This window comes from Megalops cyprinoides, chromosome 4, assembly GCF_013368585.1.
Source record: "Megalops cyprinoides isolate fMegCyp1 chromosome 4, fMegCyp1.pri, whole genome shotgun sequence".
Lineage (NCBI taxonomy): Eukaryota > Metazoa > Chordata > Actinopteri > Elopiformes > Megalopidae > Megalops > Megalops cyprinoides.
In genome coordinates, this window is record NC_050586.1 from 36,260,025 (window position 1) to 36,279,999 (window position 19,975).

The 19,975-nt window shown below is 40.3% G+C and overlaps 1 protein-coding gene across 1 annotated transcript; it reads right to left on the bottom strand.

Annotated features, from left to right (window-relative positions):
* Nucleotides 1-3,420: 3,420 nt before the first annotated feature.
* On the bottom strand, nt 3,421-16,816 carry lix1 (limb and CNS expressed 1). Its single transcript, XM_036526833.1, has 6 exons — nt 16,580-16,816; nt 12,469-12,632; nt 7,031-7,171; nt 5,592-5,687; nt 4,384-4,461; nt 3,421-3,855 (listed from the first exon to the last, which is right to left on the bottom strand). Exons 1-6 carry the CDS (start codon nt 16,659-16,661, stop codon nt 3,421-3,423), a joined length of 996 nt encoding a protein of 331 aa, XP_036382726.1. The 5' UTR covers nt 16,662-16,816.
* Nucleotides 16,817-19,975: the final 3,159 nt, after the last annotated feature.

The following is a 19,975-nucleotide window of genomic DNA, read 5'->3' on the forward strand; positions in this document are numbered from 1 at the left end:
CAGTCTCCAGGATCGTCACGGTAACACCCAATACTGCTGGGAATGTGGTCTGGATTCATATGCCTGACACGTTTGGCTCATTTCACAAAAAGTTGAAATCAAGCTCATGTTCTGAATATTGAATTTAATTGGAGTGATTTACTTTGGACAAGGAAACACTTGTTATTCAAAGTAATCGTGCATGAATCACATTCAAATTTCTGTCTTTCACAGGGTGGCTCTTACGTTAAAGGGACAGACACAAAGAATTGGTCGGTTGTTGATGTTGTATTGTTCAGTGACTCTTTTGCTAATTTGGATGACTTCAGGAGCAAACTGAATGTAGTACTAGAAGGTATAGAATACAATTTAAAGAGGAGCCAAATGACTCACAGGTAATGTCACTAAAATGATTACCATTACAGAGAAATTGCAATTGACCATAGATGTATTTGTGATACATTGATCCTCTTGTTTGTTTGAATTTCAGGATCATGTTTGAAAAAAGGACAAAGTTCTCCATCAGATTTAAGTTTGCATGCTACAAAAATCTTCATGTTCATGACTTTGATGTCTTACCAAGCCATGACTTTCTTGGGGCTTTTCCATCAAAAGGCAACTCATTTACAGTACTTATGATAGATTTCCATGTTAGAACCCCTTTGATGATTTTATCTGATCTTTTAGCATCTATTTTAATACACAGAAATACGGTATGTTTCTAGAAATTTCATAATGGCATGGTTATAATACTGTGACAATATTATATTGTCATTGTGGAGGGTAATATCAGAATATCATCCAGAAACAAAATAAGTCAGATTGAATGACTCAAACTTTTTTTGTATAGGAACCAAGAAGAATCTGTACACCAAGATGCTTCATTGTGGGGATAGTGAGGTGCTTCAGCTGATCTCTCCCTGTCTCCTGCATTACCAAGTGGAGTTTGTAAGGACAAGGACAGTTGGCGTCAAAGACCTGATCCGTTTGGTGAGACACTGGCTCCAGACAGCCATGGCCAAACCTGGCCCTGAGAACAGGTAACACAGCTGTCCCATGGAGCTTCAAAAAAAAAAAAAAAAAACGTTTAAGGGTAGAACACACGTAGATGAAAATATGACACCATTGGGTATAAATAAGTCTTTGGTCAGTACTCACCATCTTGTCAAATGTGTCCCAGGTTGTTTAAACTTGTTGTTCTTTACATAAATTTCATCCCAAAATCTATAATACTCAGCTGGATGCTACTTAATTGCTGATCCTTGCCTGCTATCTACCTCTTAACCAAGCAACACTCGTTGACTTTTTGCCTGTAGATTCCGTCAGCTTCCCTCCTCGTACAGCCTGGAGCTCCTGACCCTGCATGTGTGGGAGCAAGCAGGGAAGCCAGTCTTTTTCAGCCTGTTGCAAGGATTCAGAGCAGTCCTTACTCTCCTCATGCACTACCCTGAGATCAATGTCACCTGGTATCAGCACTACAGTCCAGCCTCACCTCTAGTGCGCAAAGCACTGCAGACCCAGTCAAGGTGAGCACCTTCTGTGTCTGTTGTTTCCTACATTTTATTCATCTGTATAGAGTTATCAACCACTGCATGTTCTATAGTGCAGACATAATTAACTTCCTGCAGTATTTTTATATATAGGGGTTTGTGCAGGGGTTTTACATTGTTCACTTAAACTTATCAATCAATGAATGCAATTTTCACTTTTAATCTGTTTAATAAACCATATGAATTCAGTTCAATGACTGACTGTATGGTATTATTGCACATTGTTTTGCATTAGATTGTTCTTCAGTACATATATGGTGGTATACAAAAATGAGGTTTCAATGTATCAGGTTAAACTGTCTTTTCATGTACCAGTACATTAAAATTAAAATACAATGAACCTCACCAACTGGAAAAAAAACTCCTCCTTCTTTGGCACTAGTTAAACATACCAAAGCTGACACATACCACTTTCTTTGGTGCCAAGCCGTGCTTTGATTTCAAATAATCCGTACATTTGTCCGAATGTAGCAAAAGCTAATTAATGAAAAATGCATGGTCCAATAAAAATATTAATTCTAAGTTCTGGTTCAAATAATATTTAAGAATGAGAGGCTTAATTAAAAGGCAAAAATTCAAGAAAGCATATGTATATTTTGGCTGCTTTAATAAAACAAGTTTCCTTTTAACTGGCCTTTTGCATTGTACTGTTCCTTATTATATTAGTAATCCTTCATCAAGGAAGCTCTGTAGGAGTTCTGTTCATGTGATATCAGTTTCTTATGTTTGTGTAAGACCCTGCACTGAAAAGAGACTGTGTTAGGTACAAAGAGGGCATTTTGATTTCAGTGGAGGTCATTTGATTTTACTGTACTTTTGCACTGTGAACAGGCCATTTGTCCTGGACCCAGCAAACCCCACGCTGAACATCTGTGAGAACTGCAATGCCTGGGATGAGGTTGCCATGGTGGCCAGGAGGAGTTTGCTCAAGCCGCTTCTGAATGGGGTTCAGGCCACAGGGCCCTGGCTTTTCACAGACCACTGGCAGAGGCACACAAAAAAGCAACAGCAATCAGCTTATCCTCTTTTATAAGTCTGTATCACTAGATAGTGTTCACAGGCACAGATAAAAGCTTGGCGCTTTCTCTGTGTGTACTAGGGTCAGGAAACCACTTTACACTGGTTCATTGTGATTATGGGTAATGGTAACTAACAGATAACAAGAACACTTACAAACTACAAAACCCTGCCTGTAGCTACATCTATTTATGATTAGAAGCTGGTTTAGGAAAAAAATATTAAACTTTATTTACAAATATAAACAAAGCAATGCTCTCAATATACACCGTCCCTTTTGACATTCAGTAAAATGCTATTGTATCTAATGACAGCACCAGAAGTTCTTGTAGAAAATTCTTAGCTTCTCACAATTGATTGTTCGCCTGATAAAAAACATTTTTTTTCTTTTTCTAAGGTCAGATGACAAGTATGCATATCCGATAAAGGCACATCAAAGGTAGATTTTCTCTGGACTGATTATGTTTGTTATGGAAATACAAATGCCAGTGCAAGCAATGCCTGACAGGGGCATTCTTAGGGGAAGGATTAGGAAACTGATTAGCAGATTCTTGAGGAAGTCTGAACAGGATTTATAAAGTGCTGGGGACACTCACTACAACCGGCAGTACCAATTTTGTCAAGTCCTGAGGCACCACATTCCTATGCCAAAACGACCACACATTTGAGGGGAACACACTTCTTATTAGAGATGACTGATCCATGCCCATATTATCCCCGGGCATTGGAGAAAGGGAGCAGGGTTACTGCTTTTGGCAGGTAGAGCTAGAGAAGAACCAGTCAGTTCAAGACCAAGAGCTACTTGGCCTCTTCTCTGCCAGGCTTTAAGGAACCTGTCTGAGATCTTGTTCAGTCCGAGATTTTCTAACACAGCCTATTCTTCATCGTGGGTGTAAACAGGGTCGTCCTCTGCCTTCAGCAGTTGATCCTCTCCTGCACGCTGTTCTTTGTACAGGGCATAAACGTAGCTGGGGTCTATCTTGGTCAGTTGATCCTCTCCTGTACTCGGCTCTTTGTCCTGGCTATAAACATGGCCATGGTCAGTTTCGGCCCACTGGCCCACCCTGGCACTGTGCTCCTGGTCGTCGCTGTAGGCCTGGCTGAGGGCTAGGCTCAGGATCTCCTTTTTCTCCTTGTAGAAGCGCAGCTCTCTCCCAGCCTGCCGCGCCTCTCCCAGCTCCCTCAGGGCCACCTGGAGCTCCTGGGAGATCAGACCCGGGTTCTCGCGCTCCCGCACCATCCAGTCCAGCGCCATGTGGCTCCGGGTGCACTCGTCTAGAGGGTGCTGGGAGTAGTATGTGATGACTTCCTGAAGGGTGGAAACCAGTGAGACTGTGATAGAGGCCTTGTATTCTGAGCACTGGCGGGCATTGTGAAGCAATCGATAAAACCGGCTTGTGTCAGTTATTCCACTGTGTAGATGCATTATATTGCATCATCAGGTTTGCGTGACTTTATATTTTATTTGTTTTTCCTTATTACATGTAATTAGTTTAATTATGCCAGTAAGAAACAGTGTTAAGATTTACAGGGGAAGCAAATTACAAATTTTAAAAGCTGAGAAAGCTAAATGAGCAACTACCTTCTCCCAGACTTGGAAGCAGTATTTGATAAAAATGTGCACTACTTCTTTTTTGACCTCAGTTTCCTCTTTGTGTGACATGTATTGGTATCAATTCACCACTCCAGTTACAGTTTGTTTGAAAAGAAACTTTTTTCTATGATTTTTTAAGACCTTACACTGGAATGCTGATAATTCTTTATGATAAGTTACCAATATAATGAGTCATAACTGTTTAATTGATATTCCTATTTGATGCATGGTACAAGTTTTTACCTGGCGGGAACACTTTCGTTCTCGAAAGGCCTTCAGTGTCCCGTTCCAGTGCAAGAGCTGGAACACTGTCATTATCTCCTTCAGGTGTCAGGACATGAGAAAGATGTCATTTTGATTAGTTATGAAGTACACTAATATGAATAAAAGGATATTCTAAACAGTGTCATCAACATTTTCATTTCAGGATATAGTTAACTTACATAAATGCCAAACAAAACTGCAATCAAAATATGGGGCATAGATCTGAAATGGTTTTCCTTTAGTTTTTTTTACCCTTTGTTGAGAATGTGGCCTGCTAAACTGCCTGAACTAACTGACAACTGAAACATTTTAAATTGTGAGGATAAACTAATGCAGATGAATGGACTTTAGTCTGTCATCACTTTTACGTGATTGTTATTCCTGAAGCCTACACTACATGTCTGTAAGAATTTCTAAGACAGCGAATAAAATAAATACAGTTAAATTAAATAAATTATATATCAACAACAGGGGATGTTAGTATAAGAATGGTTTTCACATTTCTCCATTATATTAGTTTAAATGGCCCTACCACTTCATTCGATTTCAACAAGTAAACTGAACACACCGGGAGGTTGATAATTTATTGCTTAAATGACATACAGAAAAGCCTGACGTGCAGACTTGTATGTGTATATTTTGGAATGCCTCCATGGACACAGGCTTTGTTTTATTAGAAATGGAAATAGAGCTATTTCCTCTCCTCTAATTACATACAACTTTAAATGACATTCAAGAAAGAGAAGACCAGGATGTATATTTCAGAGCCCAAATGTTGTAGGAATAATTATAGCCACATTTTTCAAGATCCATTCACAACTGTTGTAGTGTAGTAAATAAGGACTAAAAAACATATTGGGTACAGCAGAAGTCAAGTTAGCTATTTAGCAGGTGTAGCTACAATTTCTCACAGCAAATTATATCTTAAAGGAGCAAATTTGTTAATATCCTGTGCATATCGGGGTTACTGAGAGACAAAACTGAATGTGGTTAATATTTGGTTAACTGATGCACACCTCAGTTATAGTACACTGCGTTAAACAGTAAATCAGAAACATACAAAACATCCACTGAAGTGTAAGCCTGTATGGCTAGACAAATTATGATACATAAATGATACACTTTTTAAAAATGCCAATTAAAGCAGCTCACAGTTTTATTCACTACCTTGGGAGTAATGTACATACCTGAAACTCCAGCATGGTTTTTCCTGTGTTTGCTTCCAACATCAGGCAGTAGGCACCTATACTTGTGCTTGGATCTGAGGCGTCACCTATGCAGCCCTAAATATGGACAGTGACAGATACAATGTAAAGACCTATTAAAATGGCTGGAAGATATAGGTCTGCAGGGTCACCCTGTCTACCATGTGTTGGTTAAACACATCACTATGCAAAACCATTTACTAAGGTATTCTTTTACTCCTTTGTTTAAAAAGTAATGACAAATGAGAAGAGGGTAACAATTATCTCTTAAAGGTGAACACTTTAAATGAAACCAAGCTTAATTCCAGTATGCAACACCACAAAATGGTTTTAACAGCTGCAATTGGCCTGCTATGCATATAGAAGGAGGCTAATTTCCAAGTCCTGCTATTTAATCCCCAAGAAATGTTGACCTTTTGCAAGATGAAAGCTCACATCTTTTCTTTTAAGTTACGTCTTTTGTGTTGCCACATACTTTGTCAACAGACCTCGCTTGCATTCTGTCATCAGTTTGAGCAGAAAGAACATGCGAGAAACAGAGGCAGGGGTAGACCACACACAACACTGTCATCATCTCCACCCTTGCTGACAGCTAACGGACAACCTGGACGGAAAGCTGAATGAGAGAGTTGACCCTTCTCCTTGCGCATCAACCCCACTAATTACTGGCTGTGCATCAGTGCACCACAGCATGTAATGACCAAGACCAGCACAGCTGTGGTTTGACTGATTGTGCTTTCAGTTCTTTGTCCCCTCCGGACAGCACAGTTGTACAGCTCGACTTCTGGGTGGCCCCCATTCCTCCCCCATAAATATGTCTGAGCCTACTGGATGTAAAAGGAGGAAATAGCTCTAAGAACACTAATGCACTTTTACAGATGACTGCAACTGTTTTTTCATACCATACTTTCCTTATGAGGGCATGTGGTGTGTGAGGAATCATACTTCGCTAGATACAGTTCAGACCCCATATATTATTTTACTTCAGTTATTGTAAGGTAGAACAAATTGTGTCACTTTATTTCTGTTCCCCACTCCCTTCATTTGCAGTGTAGAAAACACAGAGCCATTTGCCAATTAACATATGAATGCTACCAAAAAGGCACCAAGGTTGTTTTTTTCCTTGTGGAAAAAAACAGGGAGTGTTCAGTTGGCTGATTCAAGCATTTATAAATTTGCTATATAACGGCTGTCAACTTGGTATTTTTCTAAAAAAAAGTTTGGCTTAGCACTTCTTCCCCTGGAGTGAATGTTTCACAATATGTATTAACTGTCTCTGAAGCTCCAGTTATATACATCTGTCAAAGGATCTTTGCGTTCCCAGGGAACAAGGTACTGGGTGCCCTTGCAAAAGGGGTATGGTACAGTTCAGCAGAGCTTCTCTGTACAGGACAAGCAGGAGTGTGTTAGAAGAGACTCACGCTGGTGGTGGAGACAGCCTCCTCGAGGCTGTGAGAGATGAACTCAGGGGTGATCCGGCGACAGGGCAGCTCGTTGAAGATGGAGTTCATCAGAGCGATGCGCGCGGCGTCTCGCCTGGCTTCTGCCTTGGTATAACAGCACTGAGAGAGAAACGCCCATGGCATGTCAGTGAGGCCGCAACCCTGCTCAACAGCAGATATATTTATCTGAGTGCCAATTTACATGTCTGATACCGTTTAATTTCATAACAAGTGTCTCTTTGCATCATACACTCCACATTCACTGGGGGAACTTCATGTAATTTAAAATTAGTATTACAATATTAATTTTTTTCTGTATTATTATCTGATTATGCTGAACTACAAAGTGAAACTGTTGTTTGAATATCACCTGTTGGCATTAATAAATTCAAAGTAATTCAACACTCGTATCCTCGTATGTCAACACTTCTTGTCGACAAAACTGCAGGGCTCAAGAAAGGTTTGCCCAGATATGCTCTATTAAAATGAATGAATCCTTATCTGTTAGAAGGTCATTGATTGTCAATCACATCAGCACTGGAGTGATCTGATGTTCAGCTGGAAAAGTGTCAATCAGTGGTGATGTTCTCAAAGGCCAGTCTTACTCACGTCATTTAATTCATGATACCATAAGGACACTATGAGTGAATCTAAACTCTATATAGCCCTGAAACTATGAAGCAAGCTTGTGACATCCTTTTGTTTATCAAAGCATTGCAGGACATTGACTAAGACTGTCCCCCGTACATGCTTTTCAAGATCAGCCCCAGTTTTGATGTTGAGATCAGCTTTTGGCTTTGTGATGGTTGTGAAAAGCCAATTGTCCGGGCCACAATGGTCCCTTTGAAAGGCAACTTGGGATTCCTGTGGGACAATACAAAAAAACGACTGCAGCGGACACGTGGGGAGAATACTGAGGAGGGGCAGTCTTCAGAGGCCCGAGGCAGCTTTGATCTAAGAGGTAAAATACAAGGCAGGACATCGTTTCAGAGGAATTACTCCGCTGTGCCTGGTGGTTGAAATGAGCCCTACACGCTGGCTGCGGAACTCAGTGTAAGCCTCTTCTGTTCTTCTGAGGACAAGGAAGGCCACGGATCAAAGACACGGCCAGCTTCTGTTCAAACAGTGACTGCGTCGAAGAAGCAAACAACCTTGTTTGCTTAAACCTCTGACAGCAGCTGCTCCTGAATATATTTGCAACCGCCTCTCCTTCCAAACATCCATTTTAGCCACAAATCCAGAGAGGCTGTAAATGTGTTGGTGTGAGCTGAAGTGGGACATTTGGGCTCATAAGCTGCCAAACTGTTAAGTGCTTACAGTACACAAGTACAGGCGTCACATTCCTAACGATAAGCAACTCCATTAAAGTTACAGACTTCAGTATAATCACATTAAGAAACAAAGAACCACTTTGTAATTGTGGCATGCTTCTGAAATTGGTTTAAACCAAATGAGTTTAAGTAACATCTCATGTTATTGCTTAAGCCACTGAGATATATTCAGACACATTTCTCTCAGTAATTTACCATGTGCCGTATGAAACCCTCATGTGGGAGCCTATATTATGAAACAGGGGTTTAAAGATATTATGAGCAAGACCATTTAAAAATATTCACATTATTGATTTACTTTGCAGATGACACGATGGATATAGATTACATTAATGTTGTTATTAATCTTAATTACTGATAATGTTACATCTTAATTATTCTTAAAAATAAAAATAGCTTACGGTATTTTAAATTAGGGTACTCGCCCTCGATCAGTTGGATAACCACCTCTTGTCCTTTTTGGTCAAATTAGCTTGATAGCTTGTTCGATAATAAAAAGGCAATTAGCTACTAACGTCAATGGCAGTCGACACCCATTGCCTGCTGCTTCTGTTTCACCTGGGTGAATACTTTAACGTCGTTAGATAGGAGCTATTTCGTTGTTTTGTCTTGAAACTGCAAAGTAAGCCTTCATTTAACATAACCACATCTGTAACTTGTGCTCGACTGCGCGCAACCCATTAGTTTTCATCAACTACACTGTTAGGTCAACTGGTTCGCGTTTACCTTTGTTTTAATTAGGTCCATCTAGTTGATCCGACTGTTAAGGAATATTTAGCTGCTTATCGTTGTTCTGAGTAAAGTGATGAAGATAATACCTTATACAGCATTTAGTTTGTACCCTAACGTTTTTAGAGTCACTGTAAGTAGTTACATCTGACCACGTCCTGAAACTCAGAACCCAACCTGTAACAGATGGTAGAACTGCCAGCTGGTCGGCTACATACAGTTATGATGACGTCACAATTTCAGCTTGAATATGAATGATAATAACTGCTAAATAGTTGTGTTATGTGTTCCAGGCCCAATAGTGTAGTGCGGTAAGTAAGGTAGCTTAGCTTACTAACCGCGCTGGGGACCGCGGTTCGATTCCCAGCACGGAGTTCTGGGAGGGTGTGTTTGCGCCATCAATAGAATAGGTTAGTTAGATAGGTGTGTTGCAAATAGGGTTAGGCATAAAAAAATAGGTTAAAGAGGAGGGTGGGCCTGGACCTTTTCATTCTTGGAAGTGTTTCAGAAATTCAGTTGTACATGTCATCCTTCAATAATTCGTAATAAGTGGAGTATATGTGTAGCCTATAAAGTGTTATTTTTTAATATTAAAATTAAAAGTTGAATATACTTCGTGCCAACATTATGTCATTGTGTGTAAATAACTGCTTTCGGTCTTCTGAGAAGCTGCTGTACTAGCTTTTTTATAATGAAAAGATCGGTTAGCTAGTTAATTGGTGAACTCAAGCATACCCTTAATGCAAGTAGTCCATATATATTTTAATTCTGCAGGAGATAACAATACTCTGGTTGATTAATACATGTCAATGCAATTTTATTCCGTTGGTGGTTACTCGTTGACCCGATTGGAAGGAATATCAAGCTTGGCAGCCAGATCGTTGACTACCCTGAAGAAATTAACGGGAGCCGTCCTCATCTTTCACGTAAGGACACCATAACAGGTACTGCATTTCAGTTTATAACCTATTTATTTAAAAAAAAAGAAGACAAAAAACCAGTTGTGGCTACATCTGGTCACGTTAGAAGTGAACGCGCATTGTGTCAAATAGTGGAACTGTCAGGCGTTTATGATGACGTCACAGTTTATGTTTGAATATGAATGATAAGAGATGCTAAATAGTCTTTTTATCCGGTCCAGGCCCAATAGTGTAGTGCGGTAGGTAAGGTAACTTAGCTTACTTACCGCGCTGGGGATCGCGGTTCGATCCCTAGCAGAGGCTGTTGTGAGTGGGTGTGTTGGTGTCAGTAGGTTAGTTAGATAGATGATATAAATAGGTTCAGACACAAAAATAGGTTAAGGGGGGCGGGCCTGGACCTTTTCAATCTTGGAGTTGTTTTAAAAATTCAGTTATACATATCATAAACACTACAGTGTTGCAAAAACATTGAAGGCCTCTATGTATATATAGAATACATAAATGGATATGGTATATAGGAATCTAAAAGGGGTTTGTAACGCCTGTAAACATACATTAAATTATTGGCAGACGCAGTTTTGGATTTTACGGCAGGACAAATAAATAAATAAATAAATAAAAATAAAATCAACAATTCTAATGTCTTCCAGCGACTTAGTAAATAATTGTCAGTGAGCAGCTACATGAAGGATACGACACCTTCACTTGCGTTAGAAAGCTATCATAAATTAACAAGCTAGAAAGCTGTATCCTGTCATGTTCACTGAGGATGAAGCGAACCATAAATTAACTTTCACGCGCTGTGTTATCACGCCGGGGAGTGAATGGTAGAGATCGGGAATTCTTTCTCCGGGTATGCCTCGGTGAGCACAACGATAATACAAAACGGTGCAGTAATACTTTCAAAGCTGTGGCCATTATGCATTTTAGCAATACACAAAAGAATTTAAGAATCTATGAAAATCTATTCAAGTCTCTTCCTGGCTACAAGAATATTCCGTTTGCACTGAAAGAAAACTCTTCGGCTTGATTTGTGGTGGGTCCACCTAATTGAAGTAATAAGAACCACCTGTGGCCCTCCCAGTTCTCACACATGGCATTATTCTCTGGCACTATGGGGGGAAACATGCCGATGGGACAAACTGAAAGGAGCTGTGGGCTCAGCGAGGCGGCCGTGCGTTCGCTACGTGCCGAATAAACGGCTGGATCTCCCCCAAACTCAGGGATGGAGGTTTATTTTCATAGTTTCCCTCCACACATTGATCTGCCTCGCAAAAGTCTTCCAGAACAAAACAAACGCACACAAAACTGATCTCATGGCAAAATCTGAGACACGGGATTACCGGTGTTCAATGATATTCTAATGCATTTTTTTTTAAAAAATGGCACCTTGGACCAGGGCCTTAGACAGCACATTGTAGGTTATTCTAGTGTGTGGAATGCAATTTAATGGTAGGTTTACCAAGTTTCATGGTCTGTCTTACATTTGTGTTGCGATTGGCCATATTTCTCAAAATGTAGGTTTTCATTGTTGTCCTGACAATACCCACATGGTAGAGCTCAGTTGCCTACTGAATGTGAATACCTGAGTGTTATTGATGACTGTAATAGAATAAGTGGCAAATGGAATCATGACAAGAAAAAACTGATACCAAATTTTGGAAGGTGGTATCAAGCTTTTATAAATCTTTTTGTCAAATGTCGTATTTCCAATGGAAAAACAGTAAAATTATCTTGCATGTCATGACCATACTACATATATTGGAGCTGTGACTAAATTGTGACAAGCAATGACCCTAAAATCAGAACACTACCTGAAGAGTACAGACTTCCATGCTTCATATGGGCATATATTTCATAACATGACATTAAACATTAAAAATGCATCAAAATCACACAACATCACAGTGCATATTTATAAAATATGCAATACAAATAACGTGAATCAGTGAGTATGGAACATTTCTACTGGCTATAAAAGGAAGTAAATGAAAATTATTATATAAAGGACTACTTTGGGGTAGTGCACAGGAACTGTATAAATAATATACTGTATGAGGAATTACAACTATATATAAATGTAATAACAATATAAATGCACTAAAAAGTTCACTGAAAATGAAAAAGAAAAAAAAAAAAAAAACTTGCTACTTGTTTGTGCTGCCTGGTAATTTAGTTGGGAAACCTGTCTGATTGCAGCAGAACAATAGTCTTCATTGCTGCATACCATGAACCACAGTTACTACATAATTCTCTTCAGTAAGCCGATACCATTATCATATTGAGGAAGCTGAAAAGAACAAATGATTAGGGGTTGAATGTCACATATCCATGTTACTAATATATTAGGATCAAATATAATTGCTGTGGCAAAGTATAAAAAAAATTCTACATTGCATAAACATGAAGAGAATGTAAGTGGAAGAAGTAGAATTACCTGGAAGTTTCCAAAGCAGCTGCCCCCAGGTAAGGTGACGTAGCAGATGTACGGGGGACTGGGTGATGGTGCTGACTCATACACGACTAAACTCTCTGATCGAACGATGCCTCCTTGCGCTTGTTTCTGTTCCCAGAAGTGATGTAGCATTGCAACAACGTTCACTGAAAATACATGGAGGAAGAAGCGTTTTTCTCAATTGCACAGACACTTTACCAAGGTGGTAAGTATGTTTTATTGAACAGTGCAGTGGCCTTACTCTGGCTTACTGTTTATTTGTTTTTTTTTTTTTGTCTTAGGGGTATGTAGATGTAGTATTGTAGTTACTTTAATTAGCAATAGTTTATGGAAAGGGGATGATCCTATAAAGAGCAGCAGAATGAGACATTCATCTCATTAGTTACTGGAATGTTCTCAATGCTATCCTCAATCTCGACTGAGAATCTCTGAAAAACCTCTGTATATCAGAACTGAAAAGACAAATGAACTTTGTCATGAACATCTGGAGTATAGTTTCAGCAAGCATGGCCCAGGGATGGTTATGATAAATGGCCTGGCAGGGGTGTCCCCGAAGAGACTCAGAAATAATACAGAATCAAACTGAGCTGCTCATTACATGTACACCTTCCTGACCTAAAATCATGCCCACATTGTTTTCTTAGTGTTCAGGGGGTTTTCAATCTAAGTGCCATGGTTCTTTGTCCCTAACTTTGAAGAGCGAATATAAGCAAATGTTACTTTTTTATACTGATCAGTGCAAGTTGGGCGGTCAGTGAAAACAATAAAACATATTTTTAATACCACCACTTTGGCTTTCTATCTCAGACATGCTTGTGTGTTGAAACAACAGTGCTGGCACTTTTTGGATTGCACTTTACAAGACAAAATATACACTGTTCCAGAATTTAAAATTTGGGAGGAATTTAATTGGAAGGCTAATTTTGTAGTGATCGGTGCTTGTTCATTTCAAAGGCACAGTTGGAAATGGGTAAGTCAAGTTCAAATGTAACATTTCCACAATTACAGTAATGGCAGTGGTTTAGTTCATAATGGTTCCCTTTAAATTGTCATTCTTTTTTTCTCTTTTTTTCCTTGCTTTTCTCTTGGCTACTTGAAATATCTAGGAATAACAAAGAGGCATATAGGATCTAAACTTTAAATCGCTTAAACTTCATTAGAAGCTGGAAGGTTAGGAGAATTGTAGCATACTCCAACAAGAAGAACCTTAATTGGTGCTCCTTCACTGTCTTCACATACCTTTGCTTCTGAATCATATTCAATTTTGTTGACTGGGCAAATTATCCCATTTAAATAATTTCCTCACTGGAGATTAAAAAATATGAACTGTTTTCTACCTACCAGATAAAATTTGTGATAGTTCCAAGGAATATCTGTCATGTAAGTCAGCTTCACTTTTTAAACTAACAGCAGAAATCAAATGAACACATAGTTTCAGAAATTGTTAATATTCTATTCCACTTCAGGGTCACATTATCTGGTCTATTTTGTCTGTATAGTAATTTATCAAAAGTCCTAAAAAGTGAAAATGTGAATCTGAATACTGAAGACACACATGCAATTACATTTTATAGTTTATACGCACAAAGCATTCACTTCATGTTATTATTGTGAATATGTCAAGGGCAAAACCTTAATGATCCAGGGACAGCTAATATGAAACAGGCAGGGTTTTTTTAAAAGATCAAGATTTCAAAAGTTGCACTAACATTTTTCAAGTACACAAAATTAAGGCTAAAACACACTCTGCCTCTGAGAGAGGAAGTCTCTCAGACACTAATACAGTTTGGGGTTAAGATTGTTTATTTTTATAACCATTCATATGTTTAATATCAATTCACCTGTCTGTCACATATCCTATACTAAATACAGCATTTCACTGTGAATGTAAAGATAGTTAAGCTTGTTTTTCTTGGGGAAATTGGCAGAAAACATGAGACTTTCAGTCTGATAGCATCAATATGCCTTTGACAGTATGAACCATTGAGGCTCCTCACACCTTTTATATTAAATACTGTTTGACATGCACTTCACAGATTATTAATGCAGTGCAGAGCTATCAGAATTAAGGTGGAAACCTTATAAGGCTGTAGACAGCCAGTATCACGGATGAGTATGTGGTGAAAGCCGGGCCTATTTACTCTGGTGTTTATTGAACTGGTCCAGGGCCAAGGAATTTCCAGTTCCTATGCAGTTCATCAAAGCTACCCTGGAGAGGAAGTACCAGGCAGCTAAAATGGCCTTCAATTTGTCTTTGGGGTTTAAGTCCAATTTAGATTTTTGCTGAAAAGCCAGTTTCCCTGAGGGCCATTATCTTAAGAGAAACAATGTGTTGGAAGGTGAACTCCTCAGCTGGAGGGAGATGAACCCTCTCAAGACATGTTTCTTCTAAGCCCTCTGACTCCATCCCATTTGAAGTTGAACTATACCACTCTGGGGTGTCTACCAGGAGTCACCTCTGGGGATAGCTGTTCTGTGCACTTGTGACACACAGAATATTTCCTGGATTGGATTGGATTTTTCCTGCATGCTTAACCTAGTGACTCACTGTTGCTTATCGCTCAGGTTTTACTTATTTCCCTTCTCTCATACAGTATTACCGACTTAAGTTCTAAAAATCCAAAGAATTAAAGACGCGTACAGTTAGTTTCAAAGAAATATCCTACCAACCTGCTTGGCAGGGTGGGCTGGGAGGACGGGTTGAAGGCTGATAGGATGGTGAGAGAATCTGTTCCAGGGATGTGGTTTCATTATGATCACCTGTCTTACTGTTTCTGCAGTCTGTGTGTATCATGGCCATGTAGATACATGCTCTTTAGTATAAGTTAACACCAGTACCACGGGAAGGAAGTCATTATGTTACTGCAGATGATGGGTTCGGTAAGGATCAGGGTCACTTCACGAGAGGGAACAAAGGCTTGGCTTTAGTATACAGAACATTCCAAGCTGTATTGTAATGAAAATATCTTTATAACTGGGTACCACCATATAGGCACTGTACAGAGATGTTTTTTCGAATGTCAAGTGGCAAAATTACGTTATTTTGAATGTAGAAACTGCTACATTCATGGGTCATATTACCTTGAACTACACTAATGCAAACATTTCATTGTTTGAAATAGCAATGTTTTACATCTGACAGCTGTTCCTCTACAGTGCTATCCCTGTAATATAAACATTAAAAGAAGGCTGTAACTTAATGCACTTGCTTCCTGTTTAAAAGAACACTTGGTTATTCTTAATGCTGCATGTTTGTATCGTAGCTTGTGGTGCAAATGGAAAATTAACACTGTAAACATGTGACCATTTATTTAAAAATCCGAGACCTTTCAATCATTGCACACAACCAATTGGCACAAAAGTGAAATTATTCTTCAAAGACATTACAGAAATGGCCAACCTATGTCAAATGAGTTTAGACAAAACAAAAACTTATTTTCAGAAGTATCTTTCCCCTGGATACACAAGGTCTGCACATCTGGAAGTGTGCAACAAACTTGGATTGCTTTGAAAGCAATTCTCTATAAATCAGCATAATCCAAACAACTACCCATATTCACAATGCTGTTGATAGAAGCCAAATTATAAGTCCTCTGATGTACATGTATACAAATGAAACCATACTATGCACAACACATATGCAACGCACAAATTCTCACACCCATTTTGGTTTGAAAAACACGTTATAGAGAAAACAGAATCAGCAAAATTTCATCTAGAACAAGAGATATATAGATAGACACTCCAAATGAAATTACAAAGAGCACATGTTGGCATGAAAACACACATACAGCAAGTTGGAATATTTCTGAAATGACACAATTACAAATCGGTTTTGGTGTGCAAGTCTGAAACAAAACAGCAGTATCGGGCGTTATTAATACAAACACCAAACCACACTCATTACTGTCATGGTTAATTTACTCTGGTCCCCGACCCCTATAATGACGCTTATTTCCGAATGCAGGTGCTGTCAGTCATGACGTTTTGCCTGCTAATTTCTGTGGAAATGCACATGGCCACATCCCTTGCACTGTGAGCGAGGGGTTTGGGACGGCACCAGAGAAACGCCTGCTGCAAAGGGGATACTCACAGTCCTTGAAGGCGCCGCTTGTGTCAGCGTGGGGCAGCAACCGGGACACCATCTCCCCCAGAGAACCCCGTACCCCTTCCATCCCAGCAGCCTCCGCTCCCAGACTCAGCCAGGCACTGTCCTCATGCTTCAAGGGATCCACAGGTTTTACTTGAACTCCTGCCCGTACGCAGGTCCAACGTGTGCAAGCGTAAAGAATCCCTGTCTCGCTCTCTTTTTTTTCCCTCCACCTCTCTCCCTCTCTCTTTTTTTCCCCTTCGTGGATCTGCCAATCAGGCGCGAAGGGGCTTGAAAAGCCGGCCCCCGGGGGTGCTCCTCTGTGGCCGGCCCACCTTTGTCAGGCAGTGCACTAATTAGCTGCGAGGCCGGACGACATACTCCGCTCCCTCTTCTGCTCCATCTTATTAAGCACACCCACTGATTGCCTAAATCAGCCTGCTAAATCCCCAGCCCAGGAATGTGGCCCCTCTCCCCATTCAGCACTCTGTAGACACAGGAGCAGCCAAAGCTCACCCGTCTCAACAAAAAGAGCCGATGTACTGCAGGTCTTAATGTAACGTGTAAAAAAGATCATTAGAGAGCAGACTCAAAGGACCTAAGGACCCCATTTTCTGCCTCCTGAGAATTTAAGTTTTTTTGTTTGACTCAGAATGTTGATGTACAGGACTCTCTTAAGGTCTGATTCAACACAAGAGAACTACAAGAGCATGGTTTGTCGCATGGTTCTTCACAACGGAAAAAAAAAAAATATTATAGATGGATAAAAATAATATATATATATATAGATGGAAAGAGGATCTGCACTGTTTAACCTTTTTGAGAAAAAAAGTACTTTAGTTCTTTTAAATGATTCATTTAAAAAATACTTTGATTCAGGAACACACCAACTTAACTTGGCTAAAGCTTTAAAACAATGCCAGATTGAGGAAGAAATATGAACATAAGAGTTTGGAATGAGAACACAAAGGAAATAGACCCAGATTATAGTTCAGCTAAGTGCCTCTGTTGCAGCCCTCACTCCTTTTGCTAAGGGCAATGCCAGCATTTTGATACGATGCAGACCAAGGATCGCTGTGGAAACTGATGAAAGAAAAGTCTGCTCTTGAGTAATATCCTTTCCAAGACTGGCAATTATTGCTACTTTAGCTGCATTTCAGATCCAAACTTAACCATCAGCCAGAATTTTAATGGACTTCATCAGTACCAAATCCCGATGCTAATTCCATCCTCTGTCCGTCTCACATTCTGAAGTAAGCAGGCATTGTGGTGCCATGCGATTCAGTGTGTAGACGCTCTGAGAACCACTTGAATGTGGGCTTATAACCATCATTAAATTGGCTGGCATGAATGGCCATTGTTCGCTGATGAATTAATTCACTTCCTGTCTCAAGGAGCTGCCTATAAAAGTATTATTGTGAGCGATAAATTGAGCACAACAAAGGATGGAAAAAAACGGTGAACTTCTTTGTGCACCATTAGTGGTGCAACCCAATGTTTACTGCTCGCATCACATGATACAATATTTGATTTCTACTTTTTTTTCCATTGTGCTATGTCTTCTTCACTTATAACACTCTTTGTCAAATCTTCAAAACAAAAAAAAAAAAAAAAATCCCCACATCTACCTCCCCCTTTTCCCGAATTCCTCAGGTCTTTATGAGGAGAATGTAGTGAACCCTTTCACCAGAGTGCCTCTTTGTCAGGGCTCTCTGGGAATGGACACAAGCGCTTTGCATAAGTGACAGGCCCCCTCAACAATCGCTGTATAGAGGAGAATAAGCTTGCATCCCAAATCAAATACTTTCTATGAGCCCTTCAAAAAAACCACCCTTATACACCAGACTAATGTTTCTGGAGGCCTGCCTTGCAAAGTATTCCAGATATTTTAGAAGTGAAAGTGTTAAGTTACTGTGCTTGTCCTGTGAAAAGGCTTGTTTTCAAGTTCCTTCTTTGCTCATTCGTCCAAAAATACAATTCGATCCTATAAGCCCTCTTGTTATGTAAAAACCGTAGATCTGTTTGACGGGAATGGCGAAAATGTAAGGAGCATGGCCGTGGCGGGACCAAAACAGCCCTCACCCCTGACCTGTCAATCAATTGGGCGGATTGGGGGGGTGGAGGGCAGAAAAGAAAGGGGGGGGGGGGGCGAATGATGTGGAGACTTTGAAGGAACATGTGTATGTTTTCACTGGAGTCACCCAGCCCTGCCTTTTACACCAGCCCCAGGGCTGAATGGGATCAGTCTGTGGAGGAAAGGAAACAAAGTCTAACTCTCGTGTAAACACTGGCCATGACTACCCCATGTGTCCACACGTTGGGAGGGAGGACACACCTACGTCTGTCCAGACAAAATGTTTCTGCACAATACGTGTGCACGCACGTACCCACTGTCTGCATGAATCGTGGATGACCCTCGCCAAATTATAACACTGCTACTAGTCTTATTGATGTGTACAATGATTATGGTACAATTTTGACCAGTTGAGGAAAAAAGAGGGGTCTCTACAGGTTACATGCACTTGAGTTCACTTTCAATGATGGTTGGAGTAAAGCAAGAATTCAGTAAAGTTTGTTGAAATTGTTGTTCACATGAAACTGGACACTTGGGGAAAACCCATGAACACTGGTTTTCATGACTCAAACATGGATCTGCCATGTTATTTGGACTGACCCTGCATCTATTCTGATGTATTGCTTTCACTTATAAATAGCAATGATTGCAAGTATGAGCCAAATTGGATATGCTTGGCTTAGGAGCTCATCCGTCTATTGCCTTATCTAGATTTACAAAACGTGTTCCCCTCTACAGCCCCATGTTGCTTTGCGGATAGTGTCTGTATACTGTATGTTTGTAAACGCCAATGCTCCGCACGTCACCCTGCATAAAGGCATCTGCACAGTAAATAATGCTAAAAATAAGAGGGCATATGCCATGCATGCTGTTGTCATTGAAGGCATCATCAGTTCTTTTTTATAGCACAATAAGTACAAAGAAACTAAAGTCCTGCCTCCCTGTTTTTCTAAACTGTGTCCTGGTGGCAACACGTGCCACTCATCTCGGACATTTAAAACAAGCTTTCTTTTCTGCTATCAGGACAGAGCCAGGGAGTGTTGACATAACATGCGATCTTCCTGTATAAAGTGCCTTTTGTTTAAGGCTGGGGGTGTTCTAATGTAAACGGAGCACGCGGGGCCTGCTCTCTGCAGACACCTCCAGCCTGGAGGATCGCGGGAGGTCACGGAGACAGGGGAGAGAGGGGAGAGAGAGGGGCCGCCGGGGTCGACCGTGGAACCGCGAACGCCGCTCCTCGGAATCCCCCCCCCCCCCGTCACAAACGCGTAACATGCTCCGTCCAGCCGTCCAGCTACGTAAACCAGCATGCCCCGAATCGGAGT